This window comes from Accipiter gentilis, chromosome 11 (assembly GCF_929443795.1).
Source record: "Accipiter gentilis chromosome 11, bAccGen1.1, whole genome shotgun sequence".
Taxonomy (NCBI): Eukaryota; Metazoa; Chordata; class Aves; order Accipitriformes; family Accipitridae; genus Astur; species Astur gentilis.
In genome coordinates this window covers 1,673,139-1,693,513 of record NC_064890.1, presented here as the reverse complement: position 1 = coordinate 1,693,513, position 20,375 = coordinate 1,673,139, and the positions used below count along the sequence as shown (strand labels likewise).

At 44.9% G+C, this 20,375-nt stretch overlaps 1 protein-coding gene across 7 annotated transcripts in view; it reads right to left on the bottom strand.

The window, feature by feature from the left end:
- Window positions 1-20,375, bottom strand: part of NRF1 (nuclear respiratory factor 1) — a 75,944-nt gene extending 55,569 nt beyond the window's left edge. The window contains exons 1-2 of one of the 7 annotated variants that reach the window (XM_049813724.1): window positions 20,213-20,375; window positions 50-281 (exon numbers count right to left, since the gene is read on the bottom strand). In XM_049813724.1, coding sequence (XP_049669681.1) covers window positions 50-272 — 223 coding nt within the window. In that variant the 5' untranslated portion in view covers window positions 273-281; window positions 20,213-20,375. Of the gene's footprint in view, window positions 1-49; window positions 282-406; window positions 2,632-20,212 lie in introns of those variants that run through there. The other 6 variants (XM_049813726.1, XM_049813721.1, XM_049813723.1 and 3 more) reach the window with 6 other exon arrangements.

Sequence of the window (20,375 nt, the reverse complement as noted above, 5' to 3'; positions counted from 1 at the left end):
CACAAACACTACGTTAGGCGAACGACACCGAGCATCCCGCTGACTTTACCTGCCGCAGCCAGGTGGGCGGTGACCTCGTCGGCAGCCGTGGAGTTGAGGATGTCAGAGTCATCGTAGGAGGTGTCCTCCGGTGAAGACGGCGAGTCTTCATCCGCACTCAGCATGCTGTGCTCTGTGTAGGTGGCCACATGGACCTGCTGTACCTGCTGGGCCACTGCGTGGGCCTCGATGGTGGCCATGTGCTCTGTTTGGGTCACCCCGTGTTCTTCCATCAATAGCTACTGTTAGAAGAGACAAAAATCACAGAAAGGGGTTACTGACACTGACGTACCGTAAGGGAGGGCAGCCAAAGGTTTCTAAGCCAGCTAGGTGAGCAGGCCATGACCAAGAGGGAACAAGAGATTACCTCCCCCAGCGGCTGTGGTCTTCTATGAGAGGGAAATAACGACTGCACCAGGAGCCAGAAGAGGAGCTTTAACAGTTTTGAAAAAGCCATACTTCCAAACAACATGGCATAGCACCCAGAAACAGTCATCTTTGCTAGAGGAAAGGTCTTTAAGGATCTTGTAGCCCTGAGATTATGTGCCCCGCACACACTACCTGCTAAGAGGTCTGATCAAAGCTGGAACTTATTTTTGCCACTTCAAGATCTAGCTTTCAGCGAAGATGCTCAAGGGCGATACACAACCTCTCTCTTCCAACTTCAGTAGCTCAGGACACAAACAAGGATGCCAATACAGATGTTTACTGGCAGCAAGGTGCGTTCTACAGACCACTTTTGTTACATTACTTGTTTAGAGTCCGGAAGCAGGCAAAATCATTACAACTCGAGCACAAATATTACATAAAGCATATTTATTTAATGCATCTAGTGGTAAACCACTGAGCAAAGTAGCAGCTTACGTAGTCAGCAGGGCACTGGACCACATGCCAGGAACATAAATCTGTGCAGAAGGAACAAGACAGGAGATACGCAGAATTTTCAGGGTGTGCCTACCACACATTTGTGGAAAAGGAACAGCACATCCTTAAGATATTTTTCAAACTACATTAGAAGAATTAGGACATCAACCCTCAAAAACAGATTCCCCAAAACCCTCAGGGCAAACAGCAGAAGGAAAGAGATGACCAGCTGTAGGGAATAATAAAATATTCCCAGCAAATTCTGACCCCATAAGTATGGCCACTGAATTTAAAGCTCTTGATTGACACCTTCTTCATGGAAACCTGTTCATGTTGTCGGGAGGAGAGAGCCAGGAGCACGGACAGAGACTGTAGAGTGGTCTCAGATACTTGGCTGGGTAACTGCTCTATGAACTCAGACAAGCCACCACACACAGCTTTATCTTTCAAAAGCTTTCAATGGATTCTATCATCCGTATCATGCCATAAATAAATGACACTTTCCAAATGATCACCATGACAAAACCTCAGCCTGGCAAAATAATCACCAGGCTTCTACTGACCATAAAAAAACACATTCTGATGATCAAACAATGGAACACCATGGCAGGACTGATGAGACACTGGGACCCAGACCAGGAGAAAGTACATTGTCAAGAGTGTTATTTTGACCAAAATAACCAATAGTCATACACAAAAAAGGAGCAACTAATTGACGCATGGCAAGAGAGACTATTACAAAGGTGGGATGCTCCATGGAAGAAATGGAGAAGAACGGAATACACCTCAGCTGAAGCCGCTAACATGTGGGCAAATAGGAATAGAAGATTAGGTGGGAGGCAGAAGGATGTTAAAGGAGAGGACCAGAGTCTTGCTCTGAATTCAGGAGAGAGTACAAAGGGACAAGGCTTGGAACTTGGAGGAAAGCTGTGGAGGAAGAAGTATTTTTTGCAGCAGCATTTTATGCAGCAGCAGTTCAGAAGCAAGGAAGCTGTTGCCATAGTCCAGACAACAAATGGAAGAAAAGGTAGGGTGGGGAGTGACTGGTATTTAGATGCATATATTTCTGCCTCAAATCTACTGACCAAAGAGCTGAAATATGACAGAAGTTATATTTCTTTTTCCACCACCAGCTGGTTTCTAAAGGCTTGTTTCCATATGCCTCGAAATGTCTTCTGCAACTTCGTGAACTGAACGTATAGACATTTATAAAACAGCTCTTCCAAAGGCAGTTCCATCTTGAAGATACCAAAAATAGGGATCCAATTATTTTAGAGAGTCCTGTCCTCAAAACAGGACCCATTTCCCACATTTTACTTAAGCGCATCTGTTTTTACAGGAAACAAAAGCTGCATCTCAAACGCAGGGCAAATATTCCCTGGACAGCACTAAGAGAAAGCTTCCCATTCAAATGCCAGAGGCATGTACGTTGTTGAACAGGGGATGCAATGAAGTCTCTGGTGTAGCAGCAGGACCAAGATATTGAAAGCAGACTTGGAATAAGCCAAAGAAGTCCACTGAATACAAAGTCAAAACACTCATTACCGTGCATGCATTACAACCACCAAACCATGCTGTTCTTGCCATACTTCAGCCACACAGAGGGTGGTTGCAATCTATCACCTCATCTGGACTTGCCCAACCAGCCAAGACTTTTGCAAATGTTGTGTTATCCCTGAAATGGCTGTGGGCAGTCAGACAGCCGCCCACTTGCTCAACAGATGGTGGTTTCCCAACCACCACATCCTAGGGTTTAGGATGAGTTAGCTCCACATATTCACTTGCAAAATGAATTCATTCCTTCTGCAGCCTTGGTCTTCCCAAGAAGCCAAACCTGACCTAGCCACTTTGGCATGGTTTCTCATTTACTAATACAAAGAAATCCAGGTGCATCTTTCCAAAGCATTACTGAACTTTCCAAAAAGCCAAAACCAATCTCCAAAGCATTTCCCCCTGCTCAACTTTGTCCAGTTAACCAACAATTCAGACCTTAGAGGCCGAGCTCCTCAGGATGTACTGGCCTCCCTCCACTGATCAGAGAGGGAGGCCACAGCAACCTCCTTCTAACACAGATATCGTGGATTTGTAGCTAAAACGCAAAAAAAGGGTCCAGATTACAGAATCCCTTTATTTTTCATGTCTGTCTATGGCTGGTTTCTCTCCAATGCTATACACACTTCTAACAACAAGGATCACATAAAATGAACGGCTTCTACTAAGAGACTACAATTTCCACATGTAACACCAACTTCATTGTCGAGCGTCAAAGGTAACACCATTAATTTTGACATCTTCACAGGGGATAGAAGCAGAAGGGAACTGTAGGTATTTAGGCAGTGGATTTTCATCCATGAGATGCCAACAGTGCTCTAATGCACAGCTACATTCTAAAAGTTAGGGTGGTACCAGTTTGGGTGTCCCTGCTCAGGAGAGTTAGTCTGATTAAAACCAGGGACCTGTACTCCCTACTGAGATGGGAGGAAGGACTTGGTCACATATTTAATCATGCAGCCAGCCGGCGTGTGATAGAGGGAAGCTTGGTCTAGCAGCTAAAACAAAGAAACAGGTATCAGGATACAGGTCCAGTATCGCAAGCTGCCCAGATACTAAGATGACCATGGCACTAGGTCATGACCATGGACTCTCTACTGGGAAGACTGGGAAAGACGCACATGTCCTATATCTACACTCCCACCAATATTATTGCCCTAAGAAACTGAGGGGGTTCTGTCCATGAAACACTAAGAGAGCACCTAAAAGGTCCTAAATGGTATGGATGGGAAACAATTCAACGTGGACCACAAACAGATGTTTTCAAACTTCTGTCTTCCATCCAGGCCTGTGCTAGAGGAACTCAAGCCTGTGGGACAGCAGAAGTACTGTTGTGAGACTGTTAGAAACCTACTGAGGTTACAGCTAAAGCCAAATCACCTTTTAACTCACAATCCTCCCTAAAAGGCTGCTAGAGTTAGATATTGCTGTTGTCCGACCTGTTTACAACTCAGATTGTAATACTAGAACCATCCCAAAATAGCAGCAATTCAAATACTGCCAGTAAGGAAGGGACTAAGATGCTGAGGTACATTGAAGCAAACTGAGAATTTGTTTGAAAAAAAAAATCAGCCATTAATCTCCTTCCAAGGAACTTAATGTGCCATCACCATAGAAAAATGGTCAAGGAAAATTAATTAAAAAAAAGAGAAATAGCTCAGCAGGCCAGGCCTTTCCCAAGCTACCATGCTTTTCCTGAAAGGGTACATTGGTGCTTTCCTTTATGGAGCAATACAATTTTAACTACTTTCCATTAAAACAAAAAATGTATTTATCCACAGAAAAACATGATCAGAACATAATTGACAAAGCATAGTAACCTTTTAGCTCATCAGGAGACAAGACTGCAAGACAACAGATGCTTCAGATACTGTTTCCTTCAGAAGGAAACCTGTTTGAATCAAAAGGCAGTCTACACCCGGCGCCAATAAAAAAGGATGCTTTTTTTGTAAATAAAATTGGTAGTAGACTCAAACTATGCATTTCTGAGACAGCAAGTGGACAGCTGGGTAAGCAACATCAATACTCCTCATGGGCATGTGAATTTAAACACACGTGCATTTGATCTAGTTTTTTTTTTGCTTCAGTGCACGGTGCCTGCTTGAATTTTGGCATTTTTGGAAACAGTTAGCTATAAGCAATGACTGGGATAACCAATAGCAAGGCCATCATGTTTATTTAAAGATAAGTCCACTTGATTCAAACAAGGTCTAATAACCATCAATCTACTACAAACTCTTTCCTCCCTCCACCAGCTCTGTTCCAAAAGAGACCAAGGTACATGCTGCAATGTATGAAGGTCACTTGTTTCCTCGGTGGCACTATTAGATTTTCTCACTCTCTATCTTTCCTGCCTGTATAAAAGAAGGTATAAGCTGGAAAAAAGGCAATAAACTACTACAGCTCTTCAGTAAACCCTGCAGCCTGCACAGCTGTGCACACAACAACACAAGCTCTAGTAATTAATTTCCAAGTTGTAACTTGGACTAATTCTAGTTTAACCTGAGAGCTGGCTTCATTCAATGCAGGTTTACTACTGTTCTAACTTCTGCACTATTTTCATACCTGCACATTTTCCTTCCACAAAATTTCCAAATGTCTCCAGAATCATACACTGAAGGGCATTGAGCATTATCTTCGAGTGTTGAAACCTTGGGTAGTTATTCATATACTGATATTATTCCCAAAGGATTCCTGATACAAGTCAATCAGGCTTTGTGGGCAAACACCTTGACTGGCAGTTTCTGCTGGTGATTACCAACTTGTTGATACTGTTGTTGCCCCAGCAGCAAAGCATCTCTGTTATGCATCTGAAGGGTCCGCGCTTGGATTTGAACAGGGATTCAGGCACAGGGCATGAAAGGAAAGTTGTTCTTGATTAATTTTAGAGATGAGCATTCATTGTTCCAGAAAAGGAAAGTTTATTCCTGTTTCCCTTCAAAAACCAGAACAGTTTCAGGTATAAGGAAACCCTAATGATATGATGATGCCTGCAAAGACATTTCCTGGTAGTTGTACTTTAGTCCAGAAGCCTTGGATGACAGCCAGAAGTATTTTTAAAGTCATTTAAAGTGCTTAAAAAAATTTGAGGATAAAGTCCCTCTCATCACACAGTGCAGTTGCTTCATGACTGTGTCAGAGGTTCCTTTGATGTACTCTCAACTATGATCAATGGCTGTTGACACCATCGCTGGAAGAATACCAGATGCAGGAGGGAGCAAAGCAGACTAAAATAGCAGAAGCCGTACCATTCAAACCAGCAGAAAACAACAGAATCTGAACATAAACCCCATAAATTCTGCATTAAATTTAAAACCAGATGGATTAAAACGAAGGTCTTGTCTGCTCAGTGTAATCTGTGGTGTGAATGTAAAAAGATATAACTCAACCCATACAAAACCACGTGGGTTATCCCACTGTAGAAACTGTCCTCTACCACTGCCATCTAGTTTAATGTTGCTTCATGGGTGCTTTAAACTGCGCCAAAAATAAAATGTCCACACCAGAAAAAATGATGAGGTACACCAGCATGCCTGGAAAAACTCTCTTACAGAGACAGGGCTTGGACTTATTTTTATCCTTTAGACCGCTGAAGCGGTTTTACTTCAGATGCTGTAGAAGCACAAGACACTGCCCTCTGAGACAGTCTTAACTTAGAGATGAGCATTTATCTGCTGGCATTTTAAATCACACAGCTATTTTTACTAAGTTACCCAACACAATGCCTAATTCAATAAAAGAAACGCTGGGTCTCACTTCTTTGGTGGTTTAAATAATTTTAAAAGGATGCAAAATATGAATTATCTGAATGAAGACTGAAGGAGAAGGGTTAAGACCCAGAATATTTTGACAGAGACCTGCTCTGCGCTCTCCCACGCATGCACAGCTCACTTGTGCCATGTGTGCTCAGATCCCTCCTAAGAAAGCAGCCGCTGCATGAAAGGGAGCTCGGGGAACAAGTTTTAAATGAAAAGAGGGTAGATTTAGATCAGACATAAGGAAGAAATTCTTTACAATGAGGGTGGTGAGAGACTGGAAGAGGTTGTCCAGAGAGGTGGTACAACATTCAGGGTCAGGCTGGATGGGGCTCTGAGCAACCTGATCTAGTAGAAGATGTCCCTGCTCATTGCAGAGGGTTGGACTAGATGATCTTCAAAGGTCCCTTCCAACCCAAACCATTCTGTGATTCTATGATTCTACAGTTCTGAAAGGGGGTGGGAACAGCTAACAGCCTCGTCAACATCCAAACCACCAAATATAAAGTTCTCATGTTCAAGTTGTGCAACCAGACCTCACTTCTGCTTGGGCATTTCAGAGCTCACTCGATGAGCACATCTCTCTTCTGTAAGCTAACACTATACAACCAAAGAAGTCACTGTGAAAATGCGTGGTCTGTCTTTCTTATAAAACTTGCTTCTTCGTCAAATAGAGTTCTGTATTTTCTTTGCAAATAATCCTGGTTGTCAGTATTCAGGCATCATATTTTCATATCAAGAGTGAGTCACTATGGGCAGAACACCATAAGGGAAGAGTTCACCTGTGTTCTGTAATAGCATCCATGTAAAAATGAGTATGACATTTTATAAATAAAATGTAAGAATTAGCAAATGACCAACACTAAACAGAGAGGCCAACTCTCACACAGCCTGCTTGGTGCGCTACAGCGCAACCTTTCCTAACCAAAGGTTTTGGGAAGAATGAAATCCCATCCCAGCCAGCTGCACGGCACTGCTGCGCAGGGGAACTAACCATACTTGATGGATGCTCTGAGCTCAAGCGGCAGCTCTGCCTTCTACAGTGACACAAGCAAGGATTTAGCAATTACACAGGAGGAAAGACAGAGGACTAACAGACACACAGGCTTTTTCAGAACCCACTTTATAAGTGATCAATGTCAGCAATTAGTTTAATAGACAGGTTAACCTTTCCAGCTCAGGTTATCGTCCCTGTACTTAATTTCAGGCTGGTCAGGTCATCGACCCTCTTCCCAGTGATGAGACTCGGGAGAAAGGCTGCATTACATGACCCACCTAGTGTGCTCTAAACAATTAGCCTAGAATTGCTGAAAAGATCTTAAATTTTGATGATACAGGAACAAACCAGATGCTATAGGAAGCCACAGTAACTAGTGAAAAAGGGGCAATAAGCTTGCATCAGCTCATGTCTCTGAAAAAAGCCAGCCAGCCTGCATCAAGCTTCTCCTCATCCTCCTTTCACCTAAACATCAAGGGCGTCAACGCCTAAAGTTACAAAGGAGCACGCAGAGGTCTAGGCTGGTGTCTACAGAGGCCCAGCTCTCCACAGCACGGTCAGGTTGTTTAAAAAGGTACAAACCAGCCTGTTAGCTAGCGATGGACCCACCAAAACACAAAGAGCAGGGCACTGATGAAGCCTCATGGCCTACAAACAGTCTCTTGTAGAGGAGGGTTTGTAACGGCGTTTTCCCCGAAGTCATACCTTGTATTTAGCATACTGTAAAGTAAGCAGAAAGGAGAAAGGAAGAGACAAGCCAACGTTGTCGTTGCTCAGTTGGCTCAGGGGACATCAGATGTTCCTGGGGCTTTTTAATTGGGTTGTTTTTTTAAAAAATTTGCTTTGTTTTTTTTTAAATTAAGTAATTAAGAGGACTTATGTGAGAGGGCCAATTTTACATATCCATTCTCAAGAATTATCCCTCTGGCTCATTTCATAATTTGTTTCAAAGGAATGGAAAAACTCCTGGTTTTTCTTTCCCAACCCTGTTTGATCCCTGCACCGTAGTCAGAACCAATTTCTTATCAACAACCCCGCTCTACACAGGAGCTCAGCACATAGTACTTTGTCTGGAACTACAAAGCAGTCTCGAGACTAGTGTAAAAAGAAAAAAAAAAAGGTTAAAAAAAAAAATCTGCTTCATCATTCAAGCTGGTCACTCTCCTCATGGTTTTAACTTCAATGAAATACTGCTCTATGCTCAGTGAGCTGAGTGTTTTCCAGAAAATGTGCAAGACCTCCTCCCTTTCTTCCACTCTTTTTGTAAAGTTGACAAGCATCTGGAGTTTAATATGCCCTTAATGGATTCAAGCCTCTGCTGTAAATAAGTCGTTTGCTTTGCATTAAACAACCGACATCACACTGGTACTTTTGTTCTTGGAGGCAATTGCGGAGAGTTAATCAACGGGGCTCCTGTGATCCGGGTGTGTTAATTCTCATGCAGCAGCTCTGTGGGCTGCAGGGTGGCTGCTGCAGCCATCAGCTGCCGCCTGCTAAGCCCCTTCTTGCAGCTCTCCAGTGGTGTTCAGCCATGTAGACCAGCACCTCTGCTAGGAAACGGGCCTCTAAATCAAGTTTTAGCCATTTGCTGCTCAATTTGCTTTTCCCCTTCCCCTAGCCTGGAGGGGAGCCGTGGTGCTTACTCATTAACCGCTGCTTCTTCAACGATGCTGCAAGGAGGTAGCAATGACGATCAGCGCTATTCTCGTGCTTGCCTCCAACCCTTGGCCATCGCAGCGAGGCAGGAGCAAAGTTTCGTAGTGCAGGTCGCAAAGATGCTGGCGGTGGCACGCAGGGCTTCACACATGCAAAGCATGTGCCCTGCTGAGCTGCATTCCTCATCCTAAAAGCCTGCTGTAGCACATAAGGTAGAGCACACCGCCCCAATTTATTTTAAGAACTACCAACTGTTTGCAGCGGCAACAGCTCACCCGCCTGCCTGCCCGCCACAGTGACCATCGGCACTGGTGTCATCTCGTGAGAGGGAGGGATCTAAAATACCTTTGATGATACAGGCCAACATGATGTTTTTTCAGTTAACTAGGTTTCATACTTCATATATTCAACCAGATTAAAAAGCACTTCCTATGCACTTAGGACATAAGAATCTTTTATTTGAAAAGGTATTTCAAACTTCTGGCTCTACGTCTAGATAAACTCCAAATTCCCTGCAAAGACAGCCTGGAATAATTCGTAAGTGAAAAACCGATCCAGCAAGAAATAAATCATTTGCCATTTACCAATAAAATCCAATCCTGTTTGAGTGTAATTACACCTTTGAAATTGTCTGGTACTGCTTTTGCTATTCTGGCACAAAGCCCTCTATGCATTTTTTAAAGCATCCTGATACAGTTGGTTTCTAATCAGCAGATGTCAATGGTTATACTAACCATGAAGAACTAACCTCATTTGGAAACAATGGCAACACAAACCAAGAGATCGTACACCGTGATTTTCACACGGAGCCATGACTGAAATCACTGGTGTTCATCAAACCTCATTAATCTTGAGAGATTTGTGTCTACCCTCCAATTACAACAGCCAGAAATGGTCTGAATTAGAGGAGCTGCCAATCTCCAGTTGAGGGGATGATTAGAAGACAACCTCTAACAGAGGAGAGATGGCCAGTCTTGGCTTGGTGCTGTCCTGATTGCGTTTCTCCTCTATCTGGGTCAACGCTGGCTGGTACCTGGAAGCCACATCTCATGCAAAGATGTCCATCTCCCAGCCAGGCCTGACTCACACAGGCACGGAGCTCACTTGCAGCGTTTCCTGACGATGCTGGTTAAGAAACCACTTCTAGGTGACATCTGAGATGGCTTCTGCGAGTGCAGCTTACAACCGAAAACACGCGGGAAAGCCCCCATCTCCCATCACTTGGCTGCACCATGTTCCAACAAGTGAGACCCAGACCTTCTCCTGGTCTTTACTCCACGGGGAGAAAAGAAAGAGGATGTTCACGTCCTCCCTAGCAGGTGGTTTCAGACTGCCGATAGCAGAGATTTAGCTCTTTCCATGAGGTCCACCTGTCACGTTGCATTGGCGTCTGTCACTGATTAAATATTATTCGTTAATTTGCCTTCAGGATAAATTTGATACTGTTCTTGTATAAAATTGTGCCTAGAGGGAATTACCACTGCGGGTTTGATAAGGAAATAATGCTATTCACCAGGGGCAAGATTGATTAATATCTATCTTACCACAACTCATTTAAAATGCACATTTAAATCCCCAAATCCTATTTTTCCATAGCTGTGGAAAAAGTCTTCCCTTGCTGATGGAGAGAATTTGCTGGCCTACACTTCAATCCAATAAAAAATGGATTTTTCTGGTGAAGCGTCTGTCACTCTGGAAGCCATGCAAGGTTTTAGATGGGACTGACTTTCCAGGACCTGAGACATTGCCTCCTGTCAGCAGCAACAGCTGATACCCTGCACAAAGGCAAGATAAGACATGCTAGTTTACACCTCTCCTATCAAGATTGAAGCGAACATCTCATTTCACACTGGCACATGGACGGTTGCCGCTTGTCAGCAGAGCCGCAGTAACTCAAGCACTAAGAGGAACTACAGAAACTAGTTCTCATTCCACAGCGTCCTCCTGTGGCATAATATTAGTATAATGATCCTTTTAATTAGGATGGAAGAAAATTCCCTATGCTACCAGTCTCAGCATGAAAAGACCTAAAATAAAATTGATCCTAGAAAACAAAACCAAAACCCCTTCTATTAACGTGCTCTTTTATCAGCATTTCACATAAAAGAGGAAACACATCACACTGCAGGAAAAACTTCACACACAAAGTCTGGAAAAGAAACAAATAGGATTTTACACATATTTATTAGGCATAAAACCTCCTATTTGCTGCTGAAGTTTCTGCTGAAAGCCACCATTTGGCAACATGATAGGACATTCATTTCATGACATACGATGCAATTTGCAACGGGTCCTTTTCGCAGCTTAACTTCACATACTTAGCACCAAACACCAGCAGAAAGCTACGGGCCGAAGGTAAGGATGAGGTGGTTTCTACTTGAAGACTCTTCTCAGGCTTCATCACAAAGGTGATGGTGACCGCGGGGAGGACTTCACCGCAGCGCTCCACCCAGCTGCACAAGGCGAGCTGGAGCAGACGCCTGGTCTCCCTCCTGCCCAGGCCAGCAGGAAGCAGAAGCAGCACATTGGAGAGAACGTGAAGGTCTCCAGGAAAACAAACAAACAAACAAACAAACAAAACACTTTTAAATTACCCCAGCAGCTGAAATGGGCTGGACTGGCTGCCAAAGCAGTTTCTCTTCAGTTGCTTGCCTCAACCAGAGCAATGGTAGCTCACACAGAAAGCACAGCATGTACATGCAGAAGGACTCCACTTTTTTTTCCCAATTTTAAGCAATTCACATAAGTTAAAAGAAAAAAAAAACAAGTACTACAGTGGAATCAGTCCTCCCCATGAAAACACCAAGAAAAAGGTTAGCACACATTCAGTGTTCAGAAACCCATGGGAAGGGCATACCACCACATCCCGGCCCATGTCAGCCAGCAAGTGTAATCCAAAACTGGAAGTCAAACTACACCGTAAAATCGTAAACCACGGGGTGGAATTCTCATTTAGCATTCCCGTGCTTCCCCCCAGGCTCTGCAGGTTTCACATTAAGCATTTGGGGTGCGATACACAGAGGTGACTCTCCCTTACCAGTATCCACCAGTAACGTGGGGAAAAACCTTCTTCCCTAATTTTTTTTTCAGGATAAGTAGTCTGACATGAGTCTAGGAAACATAATGTACAATAAATGGCATTCTCAAAGATAATACTTTGTCAACTTACACATTCCTTGACTTTATTTAAAGAACCACACAGAAATCCCAATTTCAAATTATTTTACTTTATGGGCATAGCCCAGAAGTCATTTTAACAGTGTGAAGTGAGTTAGTCATCTCTAGCTGATACAGCTTTTTTAATTAACACACAAAGTGGCCTTTTAAGAATTACTAACCCAATAAGTGCAACTGCCGAGAGAGCTGCTATTTGCTGATCACCGACAGCATTCCTGGCACTGCACAAAGGCATAGCCCTCGCCCCAACAGGATTACTGCCTAAAAGACAGAGCGCAGCCCTAGCTGGCTGCATTAAGGTGCAAATGTTCCCATTTTTAATCCTCTTTTATCGAGAGAGAGGATTAGTGGTTATGCTGGACTACCACAGAAAAATATAATGGAAGCGTGTTTTACCGAGGGATTCGAGTGAGAGGGTGGCAATGTGACACACCACAGCCTTGTCTAGACTGAGACTCAGAGGTGTGAAGTATCCCGTTAACTGTAACAACCAGCATGGACAAGGACTGCTGTCTTCAGCCTTGGCTAGATGAATCGCCTTAAGGACTTGGTCCTCATGTCACTTTAATTCAACCAATCTAGCATATGGCAAAGGCAGTCGACACAGCCCTAACCACGTGTAATTATCTAACTTCCACCCTAAAATGGCAAGCCTGGCCCTCCCCTCATTGATGGTTCTGTTAATGATGCAGTCTTCAGAGACATACTTAATACTGCCTGGTCGATACTAAACCCAGCATGAGTATGACTGTAGCTCGTTTTAGGGGGGTGGTGCCACCTTAGCTGGATGAAGAAGGGTACAGGTATTCAACCTGTGTATGCAAAAGGTCCCAGGCAATGGACTAAGTAGTGATGAGTTGTCCCAGACCACACAAAAAAAACCCAAACAAACCAGAAAAACCTACAAAATGCCAACTCTCCTCTTGCAGTTCTACACTTTTACTCTTCTAATTCATTTGCCCTCCGATCCTGCAATACATACTGAAACCCTCTATGTCATGAGCAGACAGACAGATTAGGAATCCAGGCCATTCTGTCTTCCAGAAAAAAAAAAAATTAAACCCCGTAGGGAAAATACACACTACAATAGCATTTATTTTCAAGATCTTATTCTAGCTAAGTTCGGGGTTCTTTTCATACAGCTGTTTAAGGAGAGGTTGTGCATTCACAGGTCTGCAGACAGCCTCTGATGTCAACTACCATACCTGCATTCACACAAGGAAGAACTGGGGGATTCTCCTCCAGGCTCACAAAAACAGGCGTCTCTGGTTACCCTGCAGGGGCCCTTTAGGGCATCTGAGGTGACAGAGTACAGCGAGGCTCGATTCAGTGCCAGTAAAAAATGGGATACCTCCTCCCCTTAGCACCTGGAACTGGGAAAAAGGAAAGGACAGGTTCCCTCCCAACCGTTTCCTGTGGTTCAAGAACACGTCTGCTTGCCTGCCGCACAAGACTGCGGATGAGGAAGAAAAAGTCTCCAGCAAAACCACTGGAAACTAACGAGCAAAGACCCTGAAAAGGGAAAGCATCACCTCTGTAAATGAAGCACCAGGCATATGAGAAAATCCAGTGCATGTTACATTTGCGGCTGCATATTGTACAGGATTAAGATTTGTGTTTTCTGGAAAAAAAGTGCATCTACAGCCCAACTAGATCAAAGAGATTTGCCTGCAAGTTATTTAAGTCTTAAGTAACTGCACGCTGGATTTAACTGCTGGTTCAAACATTTTTCTCTCCAGAATTGACAAAGAGCCTGTTAAGCAGGCCAATGTGTTCTCCAAGAGTCCTGCTTAGTACTCAGCTGTCTTCCACACGGGCAAAACTGAAGACTCAAGACCCAAGCCATTTGTTAAAAGACAAAGCAGGGTTATATCACACACAGGAATACATCCACTAATACTCTTCTTACTAAGCAGTTATTTCCTTCTATCTTAGTTTGAGAAGGGGCATAGGTCGGTATGGCTTACAGGAGTGCTACTCTACCAGATTCTCAAACTTCCCACGCACGTGGAGAACATCCGAGATTGAGCCATCACGGTTTTCCCGTCCTGACCCACCTTAAGTCAGCGCTCAGGTGGGGCTTTTCCTGCTTTGAATACACAGCACAGTAGCAAATCCCATGGGAAGTCAAAGTTTTCAGAGTTCCTGCAACGCACAACCATGTATTTGAAAATGATTGTACACTGAAAATGGACCATGAATTTTTATTTGCTGCTACATTTTGTACTTTAGGTGTCTCTCACATTTCTTCACCACCACCTCCATCTACATATGCTTCTCATTATCAGGGTTTAAGTATTACAGCTATCACAGGAACATACACCATTTCCTTCTTGAGCAAGAGACCAAATTTACTGATTTACCTGCCAATTGCCATGAATACTCATGATGCAGAAATAATAAACCTGGAAAAAACTAACTTGCAACCCAAAGCAACTATGAGAAGAGCTTCGAATCAGCATGCATTTTCTAGGGAGCAAAGGGAGCAGGACTCTTTGAAGTCCCTTCTTTTTCAAAAGGGAAACCAGGAGTTAAAGGATTTTCTTTGTGCCCAAGAAAGCGGCTGCAGAAGCAGCAGCAAGAGACTTTAATGGCTGACAGCAATAATAAACTTACGGGGGGAAGAATTAATTTATACACCATTCCTCTCTAGAGGATGTTGCAAGGTAAATAAAGCATGGAGACTCAGGGGGTGTGGTCTTGCAAGTATTTTTGACCCAGACTATGGGGAAGTTTTCCAAGCCTCCAAGTCATCCCCATTTGATTACTTTAATTAGATGGTTATGTAATAAACAGTGGGAGGGACTCAGTTTCTTTTGGACTGCATTTCTTGATCACGCTGGTTACAAGAAAGAAGCATGCTCTATAAATGAAAATATACTTTTATGTTTTTCTGCTTATGTATTTGAAGTCAGATGAATTTTGTAACAGTACTGAAAAAGTTGAGTTACCCTCCAAGTCGCTATCAGTCTGCAGCATCTGAGCAATCCATTTATTATTTATAGGCAATACAGACAGCACACAGAGCAAAAGGATAAAAAAAAAAAAAAAAAAATCACACATCTGCCTTATACACAGCCTCACAGAGGCAGAAAGTAATCAACACCCAACAAAAGGAATACCAGTGAGGAAGCAGAGGTTCAGAGCCCAGCACCAAGAGCCGAACACACCTCACCATGCTCCATGCAGAGGAGACACCTGCCCTCATCCTCCAGCACAAAAACAGGCTCTATTACCCACTGAAAGCAGTATGGTCTCTAAGCAAGGATAAAAACAGCAAGAAAAAGAGATGCTGGACTTCCCAACCCTAGAGAGCTAATGCTTGGATGGAACACACCTTCCATCATAAGCATGCTAAGAGTCTTTGTACAGCTGCATCTTTCTTACAGGAGGGAAAACCCACCCCCCACCAAACCAAAAACCCACCACGTTATTTCATTGACATCAAAACGTCAATGCGCATCAGGACGCCTATCACTCTCCTACGTGCTCCACCAAATATAGCCTCCACCTCCCCATTTTCTATCTGTCAATAGAAGGGACTCCTTGGAGTTTGGCAGGCGACTCATCCACAACAAAACCAGAGCAGCCTCAGACAGAAATCCTTCCCATAAAGCTAAACACATCAGGTGATCTCCAAAACAAAGTGGGCATACAGCCTTGATTACTTGGCCATCCTCTCCCAGCTGCCCCCTTACTAACAATCCTGGTGAAAACACAAGGTCTGGTCCTAGTTAGAAACTGTACTATTCCCAAAAGGATAACGGGGGATAACGGGCTCTGATGTCCCCTAGTGAGTGGTGCCATTGCACAGGGAGGAAGGACTCCAGCCAACCTTCTCAATGGGACCGGCAACTGGTTCAACCCCACCAGTTTTTGGGACAAAGCAAAAGCAACAGGGCCGGAATCAGCAAAACACCAGAACTATTGAACCCTGTTGCAATTGCTGCAGTGGATACAGAATTGACCCGGGTTCCCCCCAAAGCAGGATGGTGTCTGGATGGTCCAGGTTTAGCCTAGACAGGTGAGAGGTCCCTGCCACCCATGGAACAAAGCCCTGGCAGCCTGCACGACTCCAGACCTTAAAACCTTTCTCCACGCTCCACTGCTAATGGTATAGCCTTGACATTGGAAAGCAGTGAGAGTTTCTGGTGGAAGCTCAAGTTTCAGGTGGAAGCAAAGAGAAGATGCTAGTAATGTTGAGCATTTTAAGGTTTGCAATACTTGAAAAAACAGGATATATTTACCTGGTTTAGATTCACACACAGAACGAGCTGATGAAGAGATTCACAATAGCTGACACAGAAATTCACTCACTAAAGCAAGTGACGAACAGATCAGGGCAAGGGCGCGTATCTGCATTCAACAGTGGGAATGTGAGAAACTATTAAACTGATCCTCTAACAAACAACTGCATTCAAAACCATAAGAGGATGGATTACCTTAAAACACGGAAAAACATTGCCCTAGCACCAAGAGACCGTGCTAGAGACTGCGTGCCACTTGACTCCTTCACATGGAGGGTCTTCAGTGGTTCATGAAACTTTCAGCAGGACGAGCCTTATTGAAGATCCAGAAGAGCACACAATAACCAGCAACAGAGCTCTGAATCTGGTGTGAAAACTAAACTGGAGTAAGTGGAAACTTTTATCCTTAATTTAGATTTACAATTGGCTGTAGCCAGTCCTAATTTTAGGCAAGCATGCTTAACAAGTGGCTATGTATCAAACAGCTAATGAAGTTCATTAGGGGAGAGCCGCATGAGTCACAAGTATCCGCTTCAAATGCCACCTCAGCACCATTTTCATCTTTCTACTACAGTAACTACTACACAGTAAAAGTAAGATCCCCACCATGCAGCACAAGTTATTTACAAAGATCAAGGGGTGTATTTTAAAATTATTTTATTAAATAACTCGAGCTGGATAATCAGTAATATAAAATAAAAATCTCAACTGTATTATTTTCCTATGCATCTACTTCAGAAGCAGCATAAGAAAGACAGAGGCTAAATTTTACAGTACCTCTTGCACTGACAATCATCAACATCAGCTGATTTCTACTGACAGCATGCAATGTTCTTATGTATTAAAGTCTGTATTAAATTTTCTTGGTAAAAGGGATACAGGGGCATGGCAGAGTCACTGCACTCTGCTTCCTTCCTAGAGGATACTTCTCCAGAAGAGAGGAGGGTAAGGCAAAAAAATAGTGATTCCCAAAGCCTTCAAGAGACAGAAAAGCTGCATGGAAATCTCCCTCAGCGGGTAAATGAAGAGCAGGTGGAAGCAGTAATGGAAATATTCCCAGAGCATGTACATGCACATGGCAGCATAAGTTTGACATGATGTAGCCTAGAAGCAAGATTTACAATAAAGGCAGCCCCAGTGCTCCCAACCTGGGCTCCTGCAGTCATTTGTGGTTCTTTATTTTCACTTACAAGGCTGAAATCTTCCAGCTTGAGCTTGCCAGAAGTGAAACTGGCTGGTTTAAGTCTAAGAAAAGATGATTCAGGCTCCTGAGTGACAGAAAAATTATGAAATTCCAACACTTGAAGTAGTCCTCATGCCTCAGACCTGTAGTCTGAAAGCTGACATCTGTGCAGCTGACCAATCATGGGGCTTTTGTCCAGGAAAGGTGAGACAATTAATCAAAGTGCAATATTACAGCGCATGAAACCCCTGCATGGCAAATGTTACTCAGAAACGAAGTGGCCTTCACTCACCGTAGCTTAATCCTCTATGAGTTTACGCCACACATTTTCCCGATGGAGCTACAGAGAAGGGCAACCTCCAACCAACACGGCACACACTAGGGACTCTCGCTGGTATAGCTGTTTTTTGCCAGGACGGCTTATCTGCTTCTGGGGTCAGGGTATTTGTTGTTCTGGCACACCAGGCAGCGCAACCGGGATGGCACGATCCACATCCACAACACAAACTTGCATCAGGGTAACTCATATGCTTGTTACACAGAACACGGCCAGGCCAAGTTAACTCCAAAGGAGCATCCGTGCAGCACAACAGGTACGAAGTGAAAACGCCGCGAATTAATGGGGTCCGCAGAAAGATTTTGATTCAACAGAAAGGCCACTTTCACTGCTCCACGCCAAAAATCATATTGCCTACACAGACGCAAACACTGGCTCTATCCAGGCTGCCAACAAACGACGCTTTACAAGACCTGTGCTTCATTCCACCTATATAACGTGAGCGTACATCAGGCCACACACTTAGTAAAGCACAGATGCTATTGCGGTACGTGAAATTGTGAGACCTGCACAAAACACGTACTGGATGAGGCAGAGGGTTCCCCAACTTGCTGTATTTATGGCCTGTGCGTAAGAGCCCATGCCTCGTTCACCGTAAAGCCTGTACAAAAATGATGTGAGACTTCTGAAAAACAACTGCGATACAATAAAATACAATAAAAAACAACTGTGACACCCTATAAAACAGTAAGCACGTGTAGAAAATTACATAAGCATATGAGATTATTTAATTACTCACTACACTATAACACTTATCCATGACGGACAAGATTAAATCCCTGAAAAAAGAGTTAATATGATCATGACCTTTCCAAAGTTACCATCGTCATATATGGCCTTTTTCACCCTCCATGAAAAAAACCTGTTGCTCCCAGTTTTACCACAGGCATGAAAATCTAAATTAAAAAGATGAACAACTTCTCTCTCATCTATTTCCCCAACACTAAGGCATTAAAAGTTGAATATAGCAGGTTTTAAAAATGAGCAACTGTGATGCAGATGAACTAGAAGACAAGGTAATGCTACTGCTAAAGGGAGGATGGAGACAAGTTGCCGTGATGTCACGAACAAAACTCTGAAAATAACAACTGCACACAGCCACCACAATGCTGAAAATACTCTCACCGTGTCCAGGACATGGGAAGAGAGTCTAAAACCATGCTTGGACAGCAGAAAGGCTAACGCACTAGAGACAAAAACCAGAACAGCAATACCCTTCCTAAGATAAAAATCCTGAATTCTGGAAATAAGGAAGATGGTTCCAGCAGAGGAGGAAAAAAAATAAAAGCAGAGATCCAAATCTCAAAGAGGTGCACAGAAAACATCTCCCCACGCTATGAAAATTATCTGTAGCTGCAAGAAAGCTAGGACTTAGTAACCCCACGCATATGAAGACTTTTGAGCCGAACACTTCTGCCCTGTAATTATTATTTACACTAACAAGGTTCTGAGCACCTCAGTCACGAACCAGGTCTCTCCTCAGCCAGATGTTGTATAACCCCAGAACAAAGAGACACGACTTATACCCCCTTTTGGGCATATTAGAGGGAGAAGAAAAAATAATAATAAAAAACCCATTCTGCTTGCATGATTAGCAGCATTTAAACTCGCTGCCCTCCCAGCAGCAGCCCCGCTCCCCAACTCATATGCAAAAGGGCAGCGCCGGCCCAGGACGCTGCCACAAGGCATCCATTTGCAGTCAGCAAAAGGAAAATTTAAAAAAAAAAAGACGGGAAAAAAAAAAGGGGGGGGGGGGGGGAATAAAAAAGGTAAAGAAAGGAAAAAGGCAGAAGAAAAGCCCCGCAAATGGCTGCAGCCGCGACCCAACTTCCCTCCCCGCAGCGGGACGGGCTCGTAGCGGGGCCGGAGCAACCTGCTCCCGCAGCCTGCCACAGCCGCCTCGGCCAGACGCGTGGGCCCGGGGCCGGCCCGCAGCGGCCTCCCCCTTTCCCCCTTCCTTCCCCCCCGGTGTGTGTGTGTGTGCGTGTCTGTGTGGAGGGAGGGAGCGGAGGGCGGGAGCCCGGTCCCCCCCCCTCAGGGCACCCGCGGCCGGGAGAGGCCCCCGGCGCCCCGCAGGCCCCGCAGCTTCCCCCCCCCACACACTCCTCCTCCTCCGCCTTCGGCGGCCGGGCGGGAGCGGGCCGCCACGGGGCCGCGCTCCACCATCGCCGCCGCCCCCCCCCCACCGCACACACACACACACTCCTTCCCTCCCTCCTTCCCTCCCTCCTTCCCTCCCCAACCCCGCCGGCGGGGCCTAGCGCGGCCTAAGGCGTCCCCGCGGCGGCGCTGAGGGGAGGCGCGGGCGCCGGAGCCGGGGGTGCCTGGGCGGCCGGCGGGGGCCCCCGCGTTGCTGCGGCTGCGCCGGGCTGGAGGAGCTGGGAGATTGCGCGGTAGGACACTCACCTCAGAGCGGCTGCGCTGCGGCGGGCCTGCGCCGTGGAGCCTCTGCCGGGCTGGCGGTCGGGGAGGGGAGCCGAGCGGGGACGCGGAGCGGCTCGCCCTGAGCCGCCGCAATGGCGAGCGGGAGAGGCGGGGACCGGCGGCGGCGGCGGCGGCGGGAGGAGGC